Source organism: Garra rufa, chromosome 20 (assembly GCF_049309525.1).
Source record: "Garra rufa chromosome 20, GarRuf1.0, whole genome shotgun sequence".
NCBI classification, from domain to species: Eukaryota; Metazoa; Chordata; class Actinopteri; order Cypriniformes; family Cyprinidae; genus Garra; species Garra rufa.
Window position 1 is genome coordinate 41,598,985 of NC_133380.1, and position 27,406 is coordinate 41,626,390.

Here is a 27,406-nt window from a genome sequence, read left to right on the forward strand (position 1 = left end):
TTATAAATAACTTAACGAATATGAATAACAGGACAAAACTAGAGCAGGACATATTGTTGAAAAAAACATCTATTTGTAAGTTGTGACAGTGTGGATAGTTCAACACATTAAACTCATTTTAATATAAATCTTGACTTGCATTATGGATAATCAATACATGACTTCTGACATGGATTATTTTGAGCATTTATTCCAGAATGCATTGACCTGTGAAATACACTAGATCAGCTAGATCACATGACTGTTTAGATCAGCGGCATGTGGAAAATGGATCGTGAACCTTGGGACGGAAACCTTCTTAGAACAAAACCAAACATGAGCCAACTTGTTAAACAAGTGCTATATTTTATTTATTAACAACTAGAGCAGCAAAACTAAGATATGAAGACAAAACATGGTGGATGACATGCGACACACATATGACTAACACGTTCTGCAATGCGAAACAACTGTTTATACAGTAAAAACACCTCCAAAACTACAGGAAAAACAACTGAAAACGCTTTTCCCCACTCATTTTAAAGATGCCACCAAATGTCCGCCAGATCCCAAGTGCTGTTCAATGTTTGTAAACGGCGACATTTCCAAATACTGCCGGACGTACGGTTGGGTGAGACGCCAAACTAAACGATAATGTGTGGAATGGACTCCAATAATTGAACATGAGCAGAGGCCCCCAGTGAGACGATCAGCCCCTAAACCCAAACATGATTCATCACACAACTCATTAAAACAATCCCTTAAAAATCCGTCTGCCGTCTGCCGCGTGTCACTGCGCTCGTGAGTCCTCTGGGCGTCTGGTGTGGTGGGATCGGTCTGGGTGTCTCGAGAGCGTCGGAGGTCCACTTTCTCTGCGGTGAGGAGTCTACACCAGCTGAACCGTGGCCGCCTGGAGATAGCCCTGCAGGAACTGAAGCGCCTCCGCCGGCAGACTGGTGCTCAACATGGAGGGCACCTGCGGACACACACTCACTCACTCAGATCAACAGCTCCGGACACGTTCTCAGCTCACTATAGTCATTAAACTCACCCGTCCGGGACACGCGGTGGACAGTTTGTGTAAGGACTGAGCCAGGAGGATTTTGGGGTTGCTGACGGCGTCTCCGATGGGGTCGTGCTCTTTCTTGCCCGCAAAAGCCAGCTGTGAGAAAGCGGTCTGGTATCCCGGAGTGTCCTCGATGTCTATGAAGTGCTCGTCGTCTGGGATGCTGTCGTCCTCCGGTAACTCGAACAGACCGATCAGAGCCTGCAGCAATGGAGTCCTAAACAGCAAAAACAGACAATTCTCACCCAATGTTGTTTAGTTCATCAGTTTGATTTGAAAAGAACAGGTTATCTTGTTCGAGTCAATGAAAAACAAAAGTTTCTTATATTGTGTATTTACTTTTCAGAAAAACTTTTAAAATATAATAAGAGTTTTTGTTAAAATCATTAGATATCTCATTGTTTTTAACAATGATTTTGTATCTGGATAGCTGTCTCAACCGGACATTGTGACTCAAAGCATCTCCCTGGGAAAAAATAAATAAAAAATAAAATAAAATAAAATAATAATAAATATATAAATACGAAGAGTTCAAATGCAAAAATCTCTAAGTGCCATCTGAAATTCTCATATTTACGTTCAGTTATTTCACTTTAATTGCATAGAAAAGAACCTATACATTGCCATTAAGTGGAGACACTGCAGGCTAAAATGCTGTTTTGAGAGATTTTGGGCTTTTTGGTTTTTCAGTGTTTTTTCAGACTAGTAGTAAAAAAAAAAAAAAAGGACAAAAGACACTGTTAAGTGTTTCTTTTATAGCACTTTATGTAGTTGTGTCAATAGATTTCAATTACAATACATAATTTTAAAGGCCGTTTTCTCAAAATGAGTGTTTTCTCCTACACTGAGCCATAAATCTCCACTTCAGCAGCACTTACACACACCACACTTTACATTTTTATTCCTGTCTGTATCCTGAAAGTTTTTGTTCATATATAATTTGCTTGATTTTATACATTTTATTTTATGGTTTTCTGACAGTTTTCTGCCTGTTCAAAGTTTTTTCAAAATTATGGAGTGACAAAATGAGATCCCCAAAATCTCCTCTGTAAAACATTTGACTCTAGTATGTCAAAAAAATTAAACACGAATTTTGAAACTGACTTCATCCAGTGTTTAGATTTTTGTACTAGAAATTTATGCAAATTAGCACATATTTCATTAATGGCTCATTTGCATATTTAAACCTAACATTTTAGAAAACTTGTAACACAAAAAAATGTCTGCAATTATCAATTTAACCAATCAACTGGTAAAGTAAGGTGATAACTATTAGTTAATTTCTTTGAACCTATTCACCTGCAGTGTCTCGCCTTAAAGTGAAATTACTGAAACTAAGAGGGACCTGATACAAATGCTAATTTGAGATGAAAAGCTTTTGAGGCTTTTGCATCTAAGCTGTTCATGTATACATACATACATACATACATATAACAAAACCATGTTTATCATATGAAGGTGTATTTCTTCAATGTTATGGTCAATAAGCTGGCAGTGTCTCACCAGAGTTTGGTGTACTCCGTGTCCATCATGGCAGGACACTCGGTGAGGATCTTAGTGATGCCCACAGCACAGATCTTCTTCTCCACCTGCCCTGAGACCTTCTGCACCTCAGGAATCACAATCTTCTCCACCACCATGCCAAACATCCTGAAACAACAGAAAACTATTAAAACGATCGAAACATAAAAATAACCCAACACCTCCAGGGGTCTGCAGGATTTTAAACTCAAACTTAAGACCTTTTTTTAAGACTCACACAAATAAGATAATGTCTATAGTAACATATTAAACTGTAAAATGATTGTAAAAAGCACAATTTACAATTCAGATACAAGTTTACACAAAAACAAAAAGTTCTATAAAATGATAACTTCACATTTCAGCCTCAGAGTCCAAAATATTAATTATTATATTCATTTAAACAATCATCAAAACATTGCATTAAACAACGTGAATTAGGGGTGTGCGATACTGACAAAAATATTTTCTGGAATTTTATAGATTGGATTGGTATCTTAGGTGTACTGTAGACAGCTGACTCCTGATGTTTGGGAACTTTTACCTTTATAAAGCCATTTTTTTCTAAAAGTGTGCATCATCTTTTGAGTCAAATTCTTACATTTAGGCTGTTACCAAACAAATCATATCAGTATCAACACAGAAGCTGCATTTATATGTATTTACACACTGTTTAATGCAGATCAGAAGGACATGGAATGCTTTAACCTGCAGTTACAAATGAATATATAAATGTAACAAAACATTAAAAACTGGTGTTTGGAAAAAAAAAAAAAAAAAAAAAGAGGAGATACTTTAAAAGTAGGTGGCAACAAGTCACTGTTATATAAATCACTGTAACCAAATAATTTAAATGTTTCTCTGAGACACAAAACAGTGCTGTGGCTGTGTTTGGAATGAGGAAAACAGGAAATATGGTTTCTAAAACATAACTTCTTGTTATTGAACTGTTGTATAAAATCTATACCACATTTGTAATCATGCTGAGTTTTGGAGAAAAAAAAAAAACAGCACTGAAATGATATAAATATCTACATATCTGCCCCATATCTTGAATAATGTGATCATTCTAAATGAATTTTAATAGACTGAATCATGGTGAAAAACACTCTAAATGCATACACACACTAGTTTAACCTCACTAGACTTCATCTCAATGTATGCATGCACTCTGTAGGTGCGTTTTGTTTGCTTTTCGTGATATATTTGATAAATGTCAAATTGCACACATTAGATATTGTCGCAGACGATATATAATCACGCCCCCTAAATACATTTTACTGTGTCGATCTTTATAATGCATTGTCTTCTTATGGATCCACCAGTTCACGAGCTCTGGGTAAAAACATGGGTGGATTTTCGCATTGGTCTGAACAGGCCTTTTGAAAATGCACATTCATTCTCTGCCAGCAGATGGCGCTTTCAGCAGAGATATAACGTTTCCTCAGTAAAGGCAGTACACAATACAGCACAACACCGGACTTTGAAACATCCAGCGCTCATATTCAATGAAATCATAGACTTTAAAGTTTAATCGTCACATTAAACCATATCGCAACACAGGTCTTTACGTCCCCAAACTTAAGAGCTCTTGGAATCATAATTAAGACTTTCTGGTGCAATTTAAGACTTCAAAGGTCATTTCCTCATGTTAAAAAATAAACACCACCTCATGTTTTGTCGATCACGTTTGCACACTGCATCTGAAACTTTCATCCGTCATAAAGTTCAGATCAGGTTTGATTTTCTGCGTTTTTGCATCCTTAGCAAGCATTTTGATAGGAAAGGATGACAAAAACGAAAAAAACAAAAAAAACAAAAACACGCATATGAAAATTTCTGACTCTGTGTGCAATGACCCTAAAACCCCACAAAAACCCACAACACCTGCACTTTGATGGAAACACATCAATAATCCAGTCAGAAATATCTACAATGCAAGATTATGACTGGATGCGTTCAGAAGAATAAAGCTACTTGCTTTGGCTGGATGCTATCAAAGATCTCCTGCAGGGCAATGGCACCGTATTTCACACCATAAAGGTTGATAAACACAAGGAAACCTGTGAAGAGAGAAAGCGTGACAGTTCAACACTTTTAACAACAGGGCTCATGTAAATATGGAGTTAAAAGCAAACTATGACAGCAATTTCTTACTCTTGACAAATTTTGTGGTTTTGGAGCTCTGCAGCCTCTGGAAGAGCAGAATAAAGATCTGCTTCCTGTACTGGGTGATGGAATCTCTGCACACAAACACAAGCCAATGAGCACAGACACGTGACAGATCTTTAATTCTTGTGTATTCATAATGAACGGCTTACGGAGGCATGTGCTCCACTATACTGTTCAACAGATAGAAGCCTTGATGGTCATTAGCCTTGGATGCGATGAGCTTCTGGAATACTCCGAGAAGACCAGGCTGGGGAAAATGAAAGAAGGTTAGATCAATTGAATGGGAAGGTATTGAGGTGAGGTCCACCAGAGGTCATCCTCTAACACTCACGATCTTGTCAGACGCTGAGCTGGCGATGGCGGCGGCTCCTTTCTCCAGATAGGCCTGCAGCAGACGCACCAGAGGAGGGATGTTTCCTGTGCGCTCCCACAGCACCGGCTGCAGGAGATGAGGGAACAGGGCCATGTAGGACGACGGGATGGAGTGGCTGTGGATCTCCAGCAGCAGAGACATCACCTGGAAGACGTACGGCACAAACTCTACAGGGAGAGACCAGACCAGAGGACAGGCACGTGAAAACACGGCTTCAGGACTCAAGAGTTTACATGCAGGAAACACTGTGCTCTCTCAATTACATGTTTGGGGTCAGTGTGATGGTTATTCTTACATTTAAGACCGTAGATCAATATGGTGACTAGTTATGATGTCCCTAAGTTAGCTATGTTTTGTGAAAGACTAAGCACCATTCATGTTGATAGTGACACACACAGTTACGCATAAAAATACCACACACTGAGTGCCAGTTTTCACCTCTAAAATACTGCATGATTACAAATGTGATATTGATTTTATGCAACAGTGCAATAAACAAGAGATTTACGTTTTAGACACCATATTGGCTGTTTTTGCATCATGAATGTGTTTCTTTCCTGAATGAATGAACTGTTTAAATGATTCGGTTCAATTGCAATGACTCTGTTATTAACACTGACTTGCTGCCACCTACTGGTGGTTTTAATTTCACATTTAAAGTATCTTCATTTTTTAAATAATTACAAATATCAGAATTTAATGTTTTATGTTTAAAATAAAATACATATGCATTTGTAACTGCAGATTAAATGCATTCATGTCCCTCTGAGCTGAATTAAATAGTGTATAAATAGGTCTCATCTAAATGTCTCTTCAGATGCAGCTTCTGTGTTTCCTCTGCAGTGCAAAGATGAATTTTGTTGATACTGATATAATTTGTTTGGTAACAGCACAAATGCATTATTATTATAACTCACCGATTAGTGTCAGAATTTGACTCAAAAGATGATGCACACTTTTAGGGAAAAAAAAACTAAAAAAAAAAAAAAAAAACTTCTAAAAATACCCATAAAATCTAAAAACGAACTTAAAATGATCTGAAAAGACACATTTCTATTACTGCTGTGACCAGACCAGCACATAGAATATGAATATGATTTCAAAAAGTCTCACACACCAGTACATAGAGAGACATTTAGAAGGTTCACAACGTAAACGCAATGTTTAGGTATTGTTTTTATTACAATTATTTTGATTTAAGCCGTTTTTAGTTGTAATCTTAACCTTTTTAAAGTAATGTAAAATTTATTTTTGCATTTTAAATTTAATTTATATATATATATATATATATATATATATATATATATATATATATATATATATATATATATATATTTATTTATTTATTTGCATTTTGAATGTAATTTAACAATTAAATGCATTAAATGGGTTTAGGTTTCACGGTTATTAATATTAATGTGATTTTAGCAATAAAAATGTTAATTGTTCTGAAAAGGAAACAAATTAGTTGTTTATTTTAAGAGACATCTCATTTTCTCTTGTACATTTATTATTGCTCTTCTATAAAGAAAAACTAATTCTAATCTGATTACTCGATTAATCGAAGGAAAAATCAGCAGAATACTCGATTACTAAAATAATCTATAGCTGCACTCCTACTGACATTACAGAAACATCATTTATAAATGTGACCCTGTACTTCTGCATGGTTGTGTAAGCCAAACAACGTTTACGAGTTGAACAATTTGATTTCAGTGTAACACACCCTGCACGTCGTTCTGGAGGATCTCGGTGAACACAGGAAACAGAGCCTCTTCAAAGCTGCCCACGGTGTCTGGATTGGCCTTGCAGGTGATCCTGATGGACAGGCACAGCGACTCAAACAGGTAATGGTTGAAATGGGGCTTACTGGGATTCTGTGAACAAAACAAACTGTTGTCTTTGAAGAACAAGTGACCACACATCCAACAAGATATCGGAATTGAAAAACGTACATTTCTCACTCGAAAGCAACTGTTTAAATTAAGTTTAAAACGTGCCACACGACCTCACTATTGTGTGTTTTATTCAGCGAGCCGCCATTCTCTGAATGCAGAAAATGTGCATGCCGTAGAAACACAGAGATGTCCCGTCCTGCCTTTAGGATCAAGTCCTGCTTGGGAAATGTCCCCTTTAATGGACGGATTTTTCTGTGTGTCCTGCCAGTGCATCCATAGCCATAGACTGAGACAGGAAGCACATGGCTGGACACCAACCTGAAATCAAGATTTAGGGACTGGTTCACCTTGCTGACGAGGAGGAGCTTGTGAGTGAGCTGTCCAATCAGAGTGGGGATGTAGGGCACAATGGCTTCCTGTAAGAGGGAGAAACTCCTCATGATGGCTAGAGAGGTGACAAACAACACTGAGTGAATAAGAATATTACAGTAAACAAACAGCGGTCCACCATGACAGAGGGAATTACCTTTCATGATGTACTCGTTCTCAGATGAGCCAGGGATTGCTAACGCTTTGAACAGATGGTTGAGTAACTGCTCTGTGTATGGAGCCATTTCAGCAGGAGTGATGCTGGAAAATAGGGTTAGTTTAGGAAACACAGATAAACGGAGAAACACGCTCAGCCTCATGTGTTCCTGGATGAACTCACAGCGTGGTGTTGTTGGCTCCTCTCATGGTGAAGAGTCTCTCGAGGGCGTGTGCCGCATAGGTGTGCTGAACGATGCTCTCCGCCTGCAGGTGAGACACCAGGAGAGGAACCGCCTCCAGCAGCTGCTCTTTAGGGAGCTGGACGACCAGGAGGAAACACCATCACACACACAGAAGGACACTGGTGTAGAAGACAGCACACAGTGTAATGGAGAAGAAAGTGCTTACTTGACTTCTGAAGGTCATAACGTACTTGATGGCGTCTGCTTTCAAAACCGGGAACTCGTTCACTGGGGGAGCAAGAAGAAAACGGTCATTCAGCACCACTGTGGTTACAGCACAAACGGTTTAAAGTGCTAAATGAAATGAGGAAATTACCATTGGGAGATTTCAGGTCTACTAGGATGTGGTTGACAAAGAACTCAGAGAGGTTCACCAACTCATTGGCTTGTGTTATTCCATGCTGTAAAACAGAAGCAGACATCTGTCAGATCTAGAGCTCACTAGCAAAAGAAATCAGACTACAACTATTTATAAGACTACCTCCAATAATCTGAAAAAGGAACTGCCTAGTAAACAGAATTTTTACAGATTGTATTTTAAGTATTCATATTAATGTGTGCAACATTTTGTCTCTAATCACTGTCTGAACATGTGTACGCCTCTCGATCAGTCCATGAATTATGAGACTTCGTAACTGTCCTAATACCTATTTTGATAGCAAAAGTTAATGGTATATGAAGTATTATTACAGCATTTGTCTTATCACTAATAACAGTATAACAGGAGTATATATGTATTTTTTTTAAACACAGGATCTATAAGTCACTCAAAAAAAATCTAATGTATATAAGTTTATTCACATAAAAATGACTTTTATATTGATTAATACTAAATTAGCAAATTTAGGAAATATTATTAGCATGTTTTACTATCTTCACATTAAATACTGTAATACCCATCTGCTGTCTTGGATATCAGAACCTGACCAAAACAAACTAAATCAGAAGACCACTATGTGTGACATCGTGAAACTAGTATTTATAAAAATAAATTGAGACTGGACCACAAAATCAGTCAAAAGGGTCAATATTATACATCTGAAAGCTGGATAAATGAGCTATCCATTGATGTATGGTTTGTTAAGACAGGACAATATTTGGCCATAGATAAAACTATTTGAAAATCTGGAATCTGAGGGTGCAAAAAAAAAAATATATATTTTTTAGAAAATCGTCTTTAAAGTTGCCCAAATGAAGTTCTTAATGCATATTACCAATCAAAAATTAAGTTTTGATATATTTATGGTAGGTAATTTACAAAATATCTTAATGGAACATCATCTTTGCTTGATTGATGATTTAAATTATTATTTTTTTTTAATGCCAAAAATCATCATTTTGACCCATACAATGTATTTTTGACTATTGCTACAAATACTACTAAATGCTACTTATGGCTGGTTTTGTGGTCCAGGGTCACATGACGGCTAATCTACATCAAATCTGCCAGCAAAACTTGGGTGGGAAATTGAGATAAAGGAATGTAGAAAAGGTTGTGAATCTGAAAATGAGTGCAATCCAATAAATCAGTTTGATGTAAACGCCACCTATATCCTGTTCTAACAGGTGTCTCACCTTTTGTGTCTGCGCTTTGGAGGCCAGAGATGTGACCAGGTAGATAGCAGCATCTTTGTGTTTCCAGTTCACCCCGGGGTTCTTGGCATATTCTGTGAGCATGGAGTTGACGTAGCCAGAGAAGATCCCCGTCACCGGGCCCTCGAAGAACTTACAGAGGCCTCGCACCAGATCACAGGCCGCTCTACGTCTCGTGTCGATGTCTGTGAGGACAGAATGATTCGGTACGGAAGACCACGCGTGTAAACGTCATGAGAGGAACATCAACATACCTGAGCCTTCAAGATCTCTGATGATGTACTCCTCTGGGTTATCTTCAAAGGCCTCTTCATCTGCACCTGTTCACATACAATCACTCATTTACAGCATGTGTACCACCTGCTAGAATATGAAACCCTGACAAAGTGAACTGACACGTACTTCTGAACTCCATGTTGGGGACGATGACCTTCTCGCAGATGCTGGTGAGAATATTCTGGTCTTCAAAGAGATGCTTATAGTGCGGCCGCTCGCACACCGACGCCAAAAACTGGATAGCATTGCTCACAAGCTACAACAGACAATGTTATCAGGCACTGTAACTAAAAAACCAACATCTGTGGACATTTTCAACTTGAACCATGTAAAAGTACAATGCGTTCAAATGCAATCCGCTTACCAAGTCATATTTAACCTCCTGACCGGTGGTGACCAGCAGGTTCCAGATAGCGGTGACGAAACGAGGCAAGTAGGGCTGGAACTCTTCATCATATTTTTGGGCGTAAAGTGCTGCGTTATCACAGATTTGAGATTTCAACAACTCCAACAGACCAGCCTCCTCTTCATCCTACAGCAAAAGTCACAATTTAGTTTCTCTGAACTTATGAGGTTACAGAAATCAGATCAGAATCAGTTCTCCTCCGTTATTATAGTTCAATATGTGAATAAACTCACGTCTGTCTGCAACAACTTGTTATCCAAGGTCAATAAGTTGTGAAAATTGGTCATCCAAGTCTCCATGTTGTCCTCAAAGAACTCTGGAAGATCCTGAAGAGATTAAAAAGAGATGTAACTAAAATTAAAAAAAAAAAAAAAGGCACAGAAGTTCAAATGCTGGCAAGAGTGGAGTAAGTGCAGACTCACCTGGAAGTTAAGGCTGTAGAAAAGTTTAGAAATAAGTGTTAGGGAGGAGAAGAGCACTTTCAGGGCGTTGACATCTGTTGCATGAGTTTGACACAAATCAATCGTAGCCTAAAAGTAAAACAAACAGGTGACATTTACATTTTCATATCACATACAAGAGTAAAACCAAAGGATCACTAATATTTCCATTTTTGATGCAATAAAACAGAACAGATTTTACAGACTTCACCTTGAACAGTTCAGTGAGAGGCTGTGCAAACGTGTCCAATACCAGCTTGATCTCTGACCACAGCTCATTGGACTTAAACTCATGGCGGTATCTGAAAGAAATCAAATTATTGCATGCATTAAATACATTACAAGCTCAAGTATAAGAGAGTCTACATGTAACATAAGCAGGGTCTGAAATGAACACCTGCAAACTAAAAATCAGCTGTGTCAAATCACTAGCCAATTTGGCTGGTCACATTTGGTGTATGTTCACTCATCAGTTTATTGAGGAAGGTCATGCGATCCAAATACTGAACTCCTGAGACATCATGACATTATGGAGAATATTGCAAAAAACAAACATAACACTCGTACAGAAATGCACGCATTCACAACTGTGTGATGAAGTCTGTTCAGACCAATTTAGTGTGTGTGCTAGGGATGCTCATATTGACCGTTTAACCGTCAGTAAGAATTTTAACCGATTATTACTATCAGTTAAACGGTTAAAAATAATAATAATAATAATAATAAAATTATATAATATATTTATATAGTTTGCTGCATGGTGAAAGAAAAAATAATGTTTACTCGCGGGCGCGTGTAAAAGTGCGGCTGTCCAGAAATATTTCGTTGAGTAAGCACCTGCTTTACCTTCTCTTAGTTTGTGTAACTCATGTAAGTAGCCTATGCAACATGATGGCAAGTGGCGATATTGGGTTATCAGAGAGTGAATCCATGAATAAATGTATTCAAATTCTGAATGAATTATAGTCTAAAAAGTGCGCGCTCCCCTTACAATCACTGGAAAGCTGTCACTCATACATTACTGTAGTTAATCGCAATCTCACAAAGTTAATAAAAAGTAATAAAATAACCTTTACTCTGTACAATGAATCTCTTATTTACATCATGTCTACACTTTCTTTGTTTTAATGAGAGAGTTCGTGGAGGTATAGAATTCAGCAGAACTGAAACCGGCACTTTGAGTGGTTAGAGGATCGTAACATAGCCGCCTCTGATTGGCCATTGCTATAATGTAATCAACAGAAATGTCTGTGATTGGCTATTGAACGCTGTGAAAACACGTTTCTCCAGATATGACTAGTGGATGAAAAGACCCGAACCGCAAATTGAAAGGATTTTTGTTAAGTGTTTTTATCATGGATCTAAGCGTTAACAGACAGCGTCCCAGTCTATCCGTACAGCATGTCCACATGTTAAAAACTGAGGTATAGGCTGGCCTGCTATATGTTTTTATGTCCGACGAGAAGAACAAGACCGGTACAGTTCTTCAAAGCGCATAGAAGGATTCAGTGTGTTTTAGTTTTGTCATCTTAATTAGGTAGTTATTTAATTTATACATATTTAGTGTAAGCCTATTTATATTATTCCTTTTTTTTTATTCTGATTTTCTCTGTTCTCAGAAGCGCTGCTGATGCGTGATAATTTGAGTAAATGAATGCAGTTTTCGTAGTTGCTCTGTATGCTGCTGTTTGCACGGTAAAATAAAACATTTGCTTGTATTTTTATGTATCATCACAGATACTCGTGCATTCTATTTTTATTTTAAACGAATTTATTATTCTAATTTTATCAGTTAACGGTTAATGATCGGATAACGAGCAGCGGTTGTCGGTCAGGAAAATTAACCGAAATGAGCATCCCTAGTGTGTGCGCATTTAGACTGTGTTCTTTCACTGCATCAATCAGTCTATTAATATGCATTAAGAACCATCACATAATTCAAGATATGGGGCTGAAAATTTTGATATTTATATCATTTCATATAGTTACAATATCACACAAAGAGTGCGGTTTTTTTCTTTGAAAATCAGCATGATTACAAATGTGAAATTGATTTTATAGTTCAATAAATAAAAGATTTATGTACGTTTTAGACACTATATTGGCTATTTTTGCTCTATTTTGCCAACAAAAATCTTTCCAAACACAGCCACAGCACTGTTTTGTGTCTCAGAGAAACATGACAGCGTTTCATTCCTGAACGAATCAACTGTTTAAATGATTTGGTTCAATAAATGACTCACTTATTACAGTTTTTTTCAGACGCTAGGACACATTTCTCAATACTTGGGTCACTTTTGCAAAACTCTTGACACAGTGAGCACAACAGAAGTCTATGTGGGCTAAACTGAGGATCAATGACTACATCTCTCAAATTTCATGAATTCTTTTCTCACTCAGACACAACAACTGACAAAAATCTTTGTTCGTACAGGACATTTTGCACGTGCTTACATACTGTTTTCAAAACTGTTAAACTTATGTTCAAAACAATAACATAATGCAAAACTGAATAAGACAGCAAAAATCAACAGCAATATTTTATTGAAACATATTTCAAATCTAAAAATGCGAGTAGTTTAGATTCACTATTGTATTTGTATCAGTGGATGGTGTGTATACAAATTCTTGTATTTTGGAATTACTTAGTGCAAAAAAATACATAAAATATTGAGGAATTCTGCATCATGTCTGATTCATTCCAGTAACATATATTGCAGTTATAAACAGAGATGTGTCCATGTTTTACACAAGAAAACACTGTGTAATGCTACATGTTGTTAGTGTTTTTTAGCTCATTGTTTTGTGGGTGACAAAGTGTGTTTGTCGGCTGTCAACCTTTGCTAGTGTTCTGGAAGAATGAGTTTATTTGAGACCTGAATAAAGTGTTTTGGTAGTTGTAGTGCATTTTGAATGTGAAATAAACTGCTTTGCCAAGCTGAAAGTCGCTTAGGAGAATTGTGTGAAGAGTTTTGCAAAAGTGACCTAAGTATTGAGAAATGTGTCCTAGCGTCTGTAAAAAAAACTGTAAGACTGACTCGCTGCCACCTACTGGCAGTTTTAATTTCACATTTAAAGTGTCTTTTCATTTTTTAAATAATTTTATATATCTTTTATTGTTTTAAATATCAAAACATTATTTCTGCATTTGTAACTGCAGGTTAAAGCATTCCATGTCCCTCTGGGCTTCAGTAAACAGTGTGGAAATACATCTAAATGCCACCTTAGATGCAACGATGAATTTTGTTGAAACTGATTTCATTTGTTTGGTAACAGCCTAAATGCATTATTATTATTATAATTGACTGATTAAACGTAAGAATTTCACTCAATAGATGATGCACACTTTTTAGAAAAATGTCTTTATAAAAGGTAAAAATCAATTTAAACTTACTGGAAAAGATTCATTTCTATCTCTGCAGTGGCCACACAGAATATGAAGAATATCGAAGAATTCAGGAGTCAGTTGTCCACACACAATAACACATTCTGCATAATATTGTCTAATTATCTTTATCAATACTGTTATCGATAATTTTTTTTTTTGTCAATACCACATACCTTTAGTACTGACACCAATGCTGCGTCCCAATTCGCCTACTTATACTATGCCCTAAAAGTAAGTACTCTTTTTGTGAAGAAAAAGTGCATACTTTTGAGTATGTAGCAGAATAGTAGGCAGGCTTTGGGACATATACTTCGTCATAACTGTCTTTAACAGACGCTCTGTTGCTTAGTTACCTGAATCCTGTCACTGTTTAAACTGCCCTGTCAATCATCACAGTTAATATTTATATACATTGTTTCATTTAATTTCCTACCGTATTAGAGAGAAATGAAGAGGCACTTTCTTTCACGAGTCTTTCATGCCGAGAACTCTGCTCTTGTGTTTGCATAATGATGCATTTAAATGTTAATGACCAAACCTATCATTATAAAAGTTCATAATGTTGCTGCACATGAAATATAACACAGATAACATTAAATAAATGTATTTTTTATCAGGTTACACATTATTTATCACTTAAACCCCTTTCTCTACCTTGGTCGCGCATTTCCGCCATGTTTGTAGTTTTTTTAAACGGTTTTTATGCATGTTTGTAGTTCTAATCGAATCCTCGTTCACCGCACAATGTATTGTGGGCAATATCAGCCGTTAGAGTGTACATTGATCCGCACTTCGAATTCTGAAGTTAAGTAGTAGACCATCTGGGAATCTTTGGAATACTTTAAACATACTACAATTTGGGACATACTAACTCTATTTTCGAATACTATTTAGGGCAGATAGTATGCGAATTGGGACACAGCTCAAATGATTTGCATTGGCCGCTTTGTCACGTCCGGTGTAGACAGCCTCTCAAGCTGTTGGTTTATTTCAGTTTTTTTGGCTAGCAGAAGTTATGAATGACCAGTAGCTTCAAAATTGAGTAGCCAAATTGGCTAGTGAGTGAAAAAAAGTTTATTTTAATCCCTGAACATAACTAATAAAAACAGCGCATTAATTGTATTCCAGTATTCTCAAATACCTTTTGAAAAGGGAGTGTGCCGTGCGCAGAACTCCGTTGATGATGTGGAAGTCTCCGCTCTGAAAACGGTTCACCATCTCGGTCAGGAGATCCGGCCACTTCTGAGGGAAATCCTCTCGTCCGATAATGCTGATCGCATCACTCAGCTGCAGACGGAAAACACAGATTCATTTGTGCTCTTGGATTTGAGTTTTTATTTGTTAATTTATTACTAGCCGTTTCAGACATGACACTCCAATTAGGGCCTTGCAAGATATTGAAAAATCGCAATACAGCTTGCAATATTTGGGGCCTTGAACGAAAGACAAAGAGAAAAAAATAAATCACTCACTGCTCTTGTCTAAATAACTTTTGTAGCTGAAATAAGAATCAGTGCATACTGAACTCAGAGTGAAGACTAAGGAGTGTTTTACTTTTACTTTTTATTATTCAGCTCCTAAACTGACGTTAAAATAATTACACTAATGTTAAAATGACAGTTTTATGTAATGCTAGACTAGACTCCTTTCAGAAGTTGTTGCAGAGGTGCTTTCTACTCACTAAAGTAAAACATGTATGTTAGATACATTAGAATCAGAAACAAAAGGAATCTGTTGTGGTTTTAGAGGAGCTCTTGATTCATGCATATAAATAAATAACCATACAAGTTTACAGAATTGACTAAAACCGTTTCATCTGAGTGTGCGGCACTTTAAGCATGATCGTATCACTTGATTATTGTTCAATATCGCACAGCTCTAACCCTAACTAGTGACTCACACTCAAGACACATTTTAACAGACTTAACAAGAACAACTTGTGATTTATGGTTTTACTATATCTGTGTCATATTTGTTGATGCAGACTCCTATAATAGCATTTGATGACGCATGTCTGTATGGCGCATACTTTCTGAATATCAAAAGAGAGTGAAACAAGGCTAGCAATCTCTTTGATAATCTTTAAACACTTACACAGATGTAACACCTAATAAAATAATTATGTCTGCTTACTGTCTATTCAATGTGATAATTGGTGTAATTAATTCTGGGGAAGACAAACAAATATGTACTGTTTTATAAATGATATAAACTATTATCTTATGATATATTTAAGCAGTACCACATGAACAAGAGTGCTGTTTTTCCTCCGAACCACTGCAAGATGCAAAAGTGATTCTGATTTTATACAATAGTTCAATCATGTTATGTGAACTTTTAGACACAATGTCAATATTGTTTTTTCCCCTCAGTTTCACAAATAAAAATAGTTGACAACAAAACCACTGCAGAACTGCTGTGCAAAATTAAGTTTTTTGAATAAACTGAGTTCATAGAGAGTCACTTGCTTTGTTTACAAATGAATCATGCCTTTGAACGAACTGTTGAATAAATGAATGAATGAATCTCACTTATTACAACAGGGATCTGCTGCCACCTACTGGAGGTTTTAGTTTAATACTTAAAGGATCGTTTTTTAAAATAAATTAATTACCGATTTATCATCATTTTGGTATTGTTGAATCAAAATTTCTCTTTCTAAAGCTACTTTTTAAAATGTCTATTCAATGTTTTATTCATCTAACAATGTTTATTCTCAGCAAAAATTGATGTGCGATTAATTTGCCATTAATTAGACCTAGAATTAGATTAATTAGCATCTAGTGGCTTATCATGGTGTTGCAGATGACTGTGAATATGAATGGGCCTCCCCAAATTAATTTGACATGTATTATGTATTTTTGTGTCTTGTGTTGACTAATGCATAAGCACAGATATTGATCTCCGGCCGATCGATCAGAGCATCCCTAACTAATACTATCCCTCAACTCTGACTCCAACTTAAAGACTTCAGATGAAAGACTTGTGCACGTGTCTGGACTGTTCACTTGTCTTTAATAATTAATGGCTTTGTCTTATTTTGAATCAGAACTACTGATCTAGAGGCAGTAGGGTTTATTAAAACCACAGATGAAGACACTGTATTCTAACTTCTGCTTCTCAGGGGCTATCAGAAACTGGTACCTGTTTTTGTATTTGCTCTGGGCTGGTGAGCATCAAATTGACAATGTTGGCTTTGATGGTAGTCCGGTCAGGATCAGAGATTTTGTTTGGTTCATCCTCAACCTGAGGAAGAGAACACACACAGAAGCCACATTAAACAGGTCCTATCACGTGGCCTAATGGTTAGAGAGCCGGACTTGTAACCCAAAGGTTGCAGGTTTGAGTCTCGGGTCCGGCAGGGATTGTAGATGGAGATTGTGAATGTCCAGCACTCTCTCGACTCTCAATACCACGACTGAGGTGAGTCCCTTGAGCAAGGCACCGAACCCCCAACTGCTGTCCGGGCGCCGCAGCAATGGCGATATGGCTGCCCACTGCTCCAGGTGTGTGTACTACTGTGTGTGTGTGTGTGTGTGTGTGTGTGTGTGTGTGTGTGTGTGTGTGTGTGTGTGTGTGTGTGTGCACTTGGATGGGTTAAATGCAGAAATTCGGAGTATGTGTCACCATACTTGTCCTCAGGTCACCTCCTTTCCTTTCACACAGCAGACTATTCCTACAGCACTGAACGGGACACTCACTATGCGCCAGTTCCTCTTGATGTAGTTCTTGAAGGTGACGGCCGAACACACGCGGATCACCTCGTCCTGGGACTTCTCTAGTACTGTGAGCAGTAAAATGGGGTAGTTCTGGTTTCCCTCCACCGATTCCAGAAATTTCTCAGCTAATGACAGAGAACATGAGAACACAATAAACAACTATCTTTTTCTATAATTATTATTATTATATATAACTGTTTCTACTACTGACTTAAAGTCATTGCACACAGACATGTGAGTCAGACATTTTTGCATGCGTCTTTTTCTTCTTTTTTTATTTATTTGTCATCCTTTCCCATCTAAATGCTTGCTACGGATGTGAAAACGGAGAAAATCGAACCGGATCCAAACTTTTTGATGGATGAAAGTTTTGGAGACAATATGAGATCGTATTTATTTTTTACGTCCAATGGTTAGTGAGTTATAGTTATAATATTACTTATAATATTCTAATATTTATTCTAACATACTGCTTTTTTTTTTTTTTTACAGAGAAACAGTATTATTACAATAGTGATATTCATTATTTTTATTCAGTGATAATTACAGGGTTTCTACAGATATAAACAAGTTATATTTAAGACCTTTTTAATACCACCTTATATATAATTTAAGACCTAAACCTGTAATGGAAATTAGGGCTGCAACGATTCGTCGACGTTGTCGACAAAAATCGATAATAGAAATAGTCGACAATGAATTTCATTGTCGATGTTGTCGCCAGACAACCGAGTGAGGCATCTTTCTGCCGAGAGTCGCACATACGCAGCTTCTATGCTGAGCGATAACATACAGAAATGGCGGCGTCCAACGCAGCAGCTGCGCGTACCAAAACACGCCCGTTTCACACATACTCCGTCTGCAGTGCGTTTTTTTTTTCCACACCCATGTTAACGGATTAGAACGTTCACAATGTACGGACTGCAAACGCGTTCTGTGTGAAAGCAAAACGAGTCTGTGCTTCTGCACCGCATACGTAACGCACACGGACTGTAGACGCACTGCAGACTGAGTATGTATGAAACAGGAGTAAAGTTTGGGAGCATTTTAGCCTGCTACGGCGAATTAAAATATTACCTGCATGGTTTGTAAAGCAGTCCTTGCGCATCACGGCAGCACCTCTGTGATGCACGAACATTTAAAGAGAAAGCACGTCGGACAGTTGAATGAAACGGAGTTTGGCTGGCCTCGGTAAGATTTAAATAACATGGAAGCCAATACGTTTTGTTTTGGATATACATTTTTGTTTACTGTTTTATTGCTGCTGATGGTTTACAGGAAGAAAATGTTTACTTGATTTTAATTTATTTTTTCTTATAAAACAAATGTGCCTGTCCATTAAAAAAATAATAGAGTTTCTTAATTTATGCATTTATGTCTGTACTGACCGAGCACTGTGCCTAATTGGTTTTAGACAGGGCATTTTTATTTACTTTTAGTATGAATTGGCCTATCAGCAGCAAAATATGCATCTTTTATTGAAGTACCCCCTTCTTTCTTGTGTTTACTATAATTTTCCACATAATTAAAGCAATCTCATGCTAAATTTGAGAAAAATAGAATAATTATCCGATTAGTCGACTAATCGTTTCAATAGTCGGTGACTAGTCGACTATTAAAATAGTCGTTAGTTGCAGCCCTAATGGAAATACACATTATATTAATGTGTTCAATGTAAAAAAACAAAAATAAAAATCTAAATATTATAGCTGTCATAAATTATATTTATTACAACAAAATACATGAACTTTTCATATCAGCAGACAATATTCCACACAAAATACAGACCTGCAAACTCATCAGAGGAAAAAAGGTGACAGTGTCCGCGGGGGTGTGTGTGTGTGTGTGGGGGGGGGGGGGGTGTTGTGGGGGAGTTCAGTATAAATTATATTATACTGAAAAACATTATTTTTTCCTTCTTAGCCTGGACAAGGGTTTCACATACACACGAACGCAAACGCCATGGAGGGAAACTGAAATACATTCACAAACTATTTAATATATTTTACAGTTATAAAGATAAAACTTAAAAGATGTAGTTATTAAATTATATGAAATATTTAAATATATAGGAATTATCGATTCATATTGAGTGCATTATTTAATTTTCATACCATCAATATTTCACGTATAGTGAACTATATATAAGTATCTAAATAATTCACCCTTATAGGCTGTTTGTGTGTGAGCTTAATGTCTTTCTGCACTTGCTATATATATATATATATATATATATATACACACACACACTTAAGGGCGGTAAAAGTACTACAATTTATTATACTAGATATTGTATAATAAATAAAAAAGAAAGCCGTCTTGAAAAATATAGGGAGTTTAAAAGGCAGCTGCATAATAAATAATCCTCTGCTGCCATCTATTGGTTATATGGGTAACTCCATATTATTTTTTTAAAAAGACGTTGTTTTCTGCAAAGTCATTTTGTCCGATGCAGTTTTTTATGAACGAAAAATGAGTCCTTGAAGTACATTTTATTTCACAGCTGTAGAGTTGGAAAATAATAAAGGCTTTAAAATATTGTGATAAGATTTTAAAAATGTGTTCATGACTTTGAAGGCAAGTTAGTGATTATCAATAATACGATTAAGATGTCCTTGAAGAGAAGTATGGCTTGCTAGCTAACGTTAGCCTAAACACTTTATGATAGTGTTTAGCTGTCAGCATTTAAATGTACAACTATGCAGATACGGAGAGTACGGGATTACCAGGCTCCGCATTTAAATGATATGTTGTTAAATAATAAGAAACTGAATGTTCACGTCGCTAACATTGTTTATAATGTTGCAATTATCATTTTTCTCAGTTTCTGATAAGAACGAGGCAGTAGATCAGTCTCAAGAGTGTCCACCTAATATATAGCACATATAAAACGAGCTGCTTATCTTTATGCAGAAGTCCTAAAGAACTCTCCGTGCATACGGTCATTTCAATTTCCATCAGAGTTTCCACATTAGGTCAGGTGTCTCTTGACGGGCGCGAACACAGATGGCAGTAGGTGCGTTCCGATCGACAGGGTCCCTACGCAGTGTTCACTGCTCCCTACTCGCTTAGCACGGTATATCCGTTGAAGTGGACTTCGCTGACAATAATCGCTCATTTGGAATGCCCTGGAACGTCATCAAAGCGAATCAACGGCAGGGTCACGCAGACACAGATTTAACATAAATAAATATTGTAATTTATTTTACTTTCAAATTTAAATACATATAAAATACATATAAACGCATGTATCTAAAAAATATAGTCCAAATGTATATGTTTAGACCGTTAACAGATTAACAGATTTTTGTGGTCTTATCTCACACACTTTTTTCCCCACACACAGCCTATATTTAACTATCCTGTGGTAACATTAAATAAAACAAGACAGAGCTTCACCTCGCCAGTTTTACTTTCATTCATAAAATACAATATGCAAATGTAACACGAATCGCCATAACCATTCATAAACACTCTAATTTGTATAATAATAACAACATTTATTGCAACCGCTTCATTTCAGAGCCTTAAAAAAAACTTAAACGGCTCTTCTCCATCATTACTTCTAACTGGTGACGCGGTGCGCAATGACAGTTGGGTAGTTTTCCCCGTCCACTTCCTGTGAAGTGAAGTACCGATGTTCCCTTATTCCCTATGCCGTTCGCAGTGCCCTTCGAACTGAACATGTTCGCTCCCTTCGGTTTGGAATCTCACTTAAGATGGCGGAATACCCTGTGAAGTCCACTTCGCAGTCCACTTACGGTCGAATGGAACGCACCTAGTGTGTTTCAAGATACTGAAGCAAGCGCTGAGATTGGTCCAGGAAAAATGTCATTTATAAGAATTGTCCAATAATGGCCTACATGGCACGCAAGCACACCCCCACCTCCCTCTCTTGACAGGCGTGAGCTCAGTTGAGATTCCGATCGGCCCAGATGTCAATTAACGCAAGCCCAACCCCCCCCCCCCCTAAAAAAACTCTCCGGTTCTACACGATTCACGTGAATGACCCATTTGACAATGAAAACGGCGATTGTCGCCGAAAAGCGACAAGTTTGCAGGTATGAAAATATCGCCACCGAGATTTTTGTTGGTGTAAGCAATTTATTCTGAAACAATATTTATCATCAGTGTTTAATTAGCGTTTACATATATAATCAGCTTTTTATTTATCTTCATAAATGCTTATTTTTTAACTTTTAAAATGTATGCAATGCATCACCTTTAATGTCAAAATTATTACAATTTATCAACAAAAAAGGATAACATCTTCCGTCTGTCCAATGATTGTAAAAGTTATTAGGTCCATCAGATTTGAGATATTTTAGTGATAATGTGACCAAAAATATTTAAGACCCAATAAATCTGAATGTAAGAGATTTTATGACTTATTCCCCCGGTTTCTGTAAAACTGGGACTTTAAAGCCTTTTATTTGGAAAATGTTATTTAAGACTTTAAGGACCCATGGACACCCTTAATTATCACTGTCTGACATTAATATACAAGCATTTTGGCAAAATTTGCCAAAATGCAGTCTTTAAAACAAGCAAATTTCAAGAATTCATTAGAATATAAAATATTAACATCAGAATAAAGATATACATAACAAAATTGAGTTAAATGTGTGTAAAACACTGACAACTAACATGTTTGTGGCAGGGCTAGTGAAATTTTTGGCAGAACAAGCAAAAATCTGATCCACTGTTGAGTGCTGAAAGCTTTACCTTCTCACACACAAACCCAAAGAAACCAGTATTTGTGAAGAGCCTGGTGTGTGAATGTTACCTGGCCGTCTCACAGCTGGGTCAGGGCTTAGTGTTTTCTGCATATACTCCGTCAGGGTTTGGAGATTTCCATCATTGAGCTCCATGATTGCTGCACAGATAAAAACAACAGCCATTATAAGACATGATGCAGTGATGATCTGTAATAACTCGACTGCAATGTATATACACCACTACAGCAAGAGTTCTCCGTATAGGCTAACTGAATGACTATAAACTGATTAATAGCAAGTCACTCTGTAATACACAGAAACAGCCCTCTGCTGATAAAACACGTGCATGTATTTATGTGGTGAACGCATTTCAGAAGTGAAACAGCAGATTTGAAGTAGATCTGACGTCAGCTGTCTCTCATGTGTTGATTGGTCATTAGTGTTGATGATGTTGACACACGCTGGGCCTGCAGCGGCCTGACAGCAATCTGTCCCTCACTCCTGAATGAACGGGAACCGGTGCTGTTTGTGGCGGGATGTGGGTTTCTGTGGTTCGCGGTGTGTGTTTCTGATGGACTTTAACGACACAAACTCAGGCCATGATTCACGTGCTAAAGCTGTTAGCATACTCACAACAAATGCTAGTCAGCTTAACAATCCCGATAAAGCGCGCTTCAGGATGAAACGACCTCTACTGAGGTACATGATGGACACTGAGGAAACCGACAAATTAGAGTAATTTAGTGAAAGTAGGGCGGAAAGTACCGCGTTATGTGGTTAATTCACGAGCTAACGTTAACTCTCGAGCTCACTCTAAACAGCGCGCGCTGCCTGAGTTAACTTAATACTCAAACAACATCATTCAGCGATCTCATCGTTTAATAACGACCAATGCATCATATAGAGTGGATTTATTAATAGTGAGAAGACAAAAGGTCTTACCGTTAGCTGTATGTTGAAGTGCTGTGCTAATCACCGGCGAGAACTTTCAAACGCCTCACACAAGTGCGCGGTCACGACTATGCGCATGCGCACTAATGAGAGACAGCGAGGAGCGCACATGGCCGCATGTATGTATTTATGCACCACGCCCCCTCGTGTCTGCAGCGGAGAATTACAGCACAATGGATCCCGATTTAGACAGAAAAATCACGGTTATATTTGACGACAGAAATACTATGTAATTAAATTGTCTGTTTTAAAACAAGACAAAATAAATTTTATTTTCACGATAATCATTTTTCACGATTTCGATCATGATAAAGCAGATTTCCGCTAGTTTTCACTACAGTGATGTAAAACGTCTTCGTATTACTATAAAGTATAAAGAAATGGGGAGAGTGGGGCTAGTTGTCACACAGTGCTCCATATAATATCAATTATCAAACAGATTTGAGTGAAATCGCAAATGCTTGTTTTCTTCAAGTGACTTTGATGGTTGGTTAAATTATCCAGTTCAATCATTCTTATGAGTATATTTTTGTAAATTCTGTCCAAAATAATATTCCATTATAATTACGAGTCACTGTAGCTTAAGAGTCATTCCTGGGATTTGGTGCTTTTTGTGTCCCCAGTAAAGATCATAATATTATTGCCTTAAATGTTAAAGTTGTCTTTGACGTAAATTACACCTTTTAAACTTTAAACATATGTTTGTAATAATTCTAAAAACATTTGACAGTATTTTAAACCACCAAATATTTCTCTTATGTCCCCAGGCCTGTGTATATATATTTTTCCTCTCTCTCTCTCTCTCTCTCTCTCTCTCTCTCTCTCTCTCTCTCTCTCTCTCTCTCTCTCTCTCTCTATATATATATATAGCCTATATAAGAGTACATTTCCCAAGTACTGTTTTTAGCTTGTCCCTCAAAATATTGTCCATCTTACTATATTTTAAATAAAAGTTGGAAAAGGGAAATGACATTGTATCAAATAGCTGACTTTGTACTAAAGCGAAAACTGTTTTGTTAATCTGTTTTTACTTATTTTATCTTTACAATTTGATGCGGTCAACTTCAACATGTCCACCCTGTTAAGACAAATATGAAAAAGGCAAATAAAAAAATCTTGTTTTTAAAAGTAACATTTAAAAAAAAAACCATTCAGTTTGATATTTGACAGCCCTTCTGTGTTAGGATTTCTTTGGCTGATTTTAGGTCAAAACGTCCACCCTGTTAATTCAGACAACCTAACAGGGTGGACACATTTAGTAAATTGATCCTTAATTTTATATACCTAAGGTTGACCAAAATTATTTTTCACATGTTTTACATCTCGCTATCATAATTACATGAAATGTGTTTAATGTTTTAAGTGTTAAGATGTCCATAAGGAACAGAACACTAGGAATGACTCTTAAACTGGTGCCATTTTTAACTTTTTTGTTTACTTTTAAATGGTCATTTGCAAAAGTCTCCTTGGAGAGACTTTATGTATGTGATGTTAGCGTCATTTATTGTAACAATGAGGATATTGCTGTGACTTACAGCATGTTCAAAAGCTCAATATTCATATTATTATATTATTTATTGTATAAACTCCATCTACTTGTGTTCAACACTGTAGTGCAAATACATCAAAGAAGATGGAAGAACAATAAATTGTAGATTATGGTTCATTATGGTTCAATAATTAAATAGTATTAAATATTGAAGATTAAATAACCAGATACTATAACACTAATTCAGTTTTACAGCCATACTTATTTAAACAACCTCTTCTCCTGCTGCATTAAATTACTCAAGATATACACTGCAAAAATGCTTTTCTTACTTAGATTTTTGTCTTGTTCCAGCCACAATATCTAGAAATTCTTAAATCAAGGCGGATTTTCTAGATGAGTTTTTTCAGAAAAACAAGTCAAAATTAAATGAATTTTTGGTTGAAACAAGCTAAATAATCTGCCTATGGGGTAAGAAATATAATCTTGTTTTCTGTTTGAACTAATTTTTTTTTCTTTCCCCATTGGCAGATTATTTAGCTTGTTCTAAGCAAAAACTCACTGCATTTTGACTTGTTTTTCTGAAAACAAGAGGATAATTTTTACTCGTCTAGAAAATCTGTCTTGATTTAAGAATATTTATATGTTTTGGCTGGAATCTAAGTAAGAAGCATTTTTGCAGTGCACAAAGATGTAGACCATAATGCACAGTTTCTGTTCCTACATCATTTGATGAAAACCTGTGGTGTATAAATAGCAGCGTGATGGGACACTGAAAAATATGCAGTCCGATGGTTCGTTCTTCTGTGCATTGTTTCAATTTGTAATTAACTCTGCTTTGTCTCTTGCACTGTTTATGGTTTCCAGCAAAAAACTCATCATGTAATTGCTTCTGGCTCCTCATGATTATTGTTCTTATGCCCCTGACATCAGCATTTGTTCTGATTTAAATCTATATCTGAGAAAAGCTAAATCAGGCCTTGTAATAATTACAGCAATTAGGAGCATTCAGACGAGAGTCAGAGAGGAAAAACAGCACAACTCCTGCCAGAAAGACCACAGAGAGGCGATGTTATACTTCTGCATGACAGAACACTTACTGAAAATGACAAACGTGAACTCGCAGATGCCTGTGGCAAACTTTGATGCAAATGTTGATCACAGATCATCTCAGACTCACTCCACACAATGACCAACATGGAGATATACTTAAAGTACATCAAAACTCATATTTTATTTTATGTATAGCAATACAATTTACATATTAAATAACACTATAATAGAATGCTTTGATATAGCTTTCAACGAAAAAAAAAAAAAAAAAAAAACAGAAGAAGAAAAATCCTTTGTGTGTTATTCCAGATTAGAAAAAGTGGATATAATGGAGACACCCACCTGCTTTGTATGGGACAACGTATTCTTGGACTTACAAGATCTATCCTATTGCACTTCTGGACAGTGAAACAGATTTTTTTTAGGGGGAAACAGAAAGAAAAGAGAAGAAATACCACAATCACTGCCTGCGTTTATGATTGTTGTGTTTGGAATGTGATGTCAACCATCGTCTGAAGGATTCGGGCACAAAACTGAAAACAAAACCCATTCATATGAAAATATAACGTTTGCAATTGCAGCTATATGTCAGGATACAAAGCTTTTCAGAGACTGATGAGTTAATGAAGCAACGGAACATATGTACATTTCTGAACATTATAATGCAAACCACAAATAACGCTGGAGGGAATAAGGAAAGGAATAAAGGGACACCACAGGACGTCAATGTTAGAAATGCATCTTGTCAGCTCCAATGATCTTCCAGGCGAAGTCAGAATATTACCCCAAATGTTGGAGAGAGGTGACTTCATTTTCTTAGGAGAAACCTTTCTAAAGCATTTCAAAAGACAAAAATTCAACAGCTTTCCTCTTCACATGGAAAGAAATCAGTAATAGCATACATTCTCAAAAAGGTGACCTGTCAGACGAGTTTTAGTGAAGCAATTCAGACGAAAAACTAAAAAGTCTATTTTGCCTGTGGACACTACCGAAAACATTCTTCTGAAAACTGCTTTACCCAATGATCAAAATAAAACGTTCTCACGTTTCATGACAGTTGTAGTCTTTGGTAAAAATTAATGGGTGCCCAGTTTGTGAAGCGTTCGGACGGATTCTAATGTTTTGATAGCAAGGCCTTTGTGCTGTATGACAACCGTTGATGACGTTATAGTCAAGAAATGACAGACGCAGAAGAGGTCCGTTTAGTGAAGAAGTGCTCGGACTACGAGTTTCTAGTCAAACACGACACACACCTATATCACACACACACCTGCGAGGTGGAATGAGACTGTACAGAAGGCATCGAGAGACTTGTATACATTGTTCTCAGAGTTATGGGACGGATGTCAGCGGAGCATTAAAAAAAACCCAGGACGAAGTAGAGCAGTATAAAATTACAAAATGAACAGAACGAGCTATGGTTAGATGCGGAGACGCACTCGAGAAGCAGCAGCTGGCAGCGTGAAGAGAACTCAAACCAGCAGGGGGCGCTAGAGGAGTCACGCAGACTCAGACGGTTAACATTTACAAAAGCACACGTTATCATGATATACCATATAGTCATATATATTAAAAGCAGAATATGAATCATACA

The 27,406-nt window shown here is 36.9% G+C and overlaps 1 protein-coding gene across 1 annotated transcript; it reads right to left on the reverse strand.

The window, feature by feature from the left end:
- Nucleotides 1-325: 325 nt before the first annotated feature.
- On the reverse strand, nt 326-23,337 carry cse1l (CSE1 chromosome segregation 1-like (yeast)). Its single transcript, XM_073825653.1, has 25 exons — nt 23,262-23,337; nt 22,388-22,477; nt 17,584-17,726; nt 17,027-17,128; nt 15,024-15,169; nt 10,706-10,796; nt 10,477-10,584; nt 10,288-10,380; nt 10,013-10,180; nt 9,775-9,904; nt 9,627-9,692; nt 9,355-9,557; nt 8,096-8,180; nt 7,946-8,007; nt 7,719-7,855; nt 7,536-7,639; nt 7,357-7,454; nt 6,838-6,988; nt 5,070-5,278; nt 4,888-4,985; nt 4,724-4,809; nt 4,548-4,629; nt 2,549-2,695; nt 1,031-1,262; nt 326-955 (listed from the first exon to the last, which is right to left on the reverse strand). Exons 2-25 carry the CDS (start codon nt 22,470-22,472, stop codon nt 866-868), a joined length of 2,916 nt encoding a protein of 971 aa, XP_073681754.1. The 5' UTR covers nt 22,473-22,477; nt 23,262-23,337; the 3' UTR covers nt 326-865.
- Between the last annotated feature and the right edge of the window lie 4,069 nt (nt 23,338-27,406).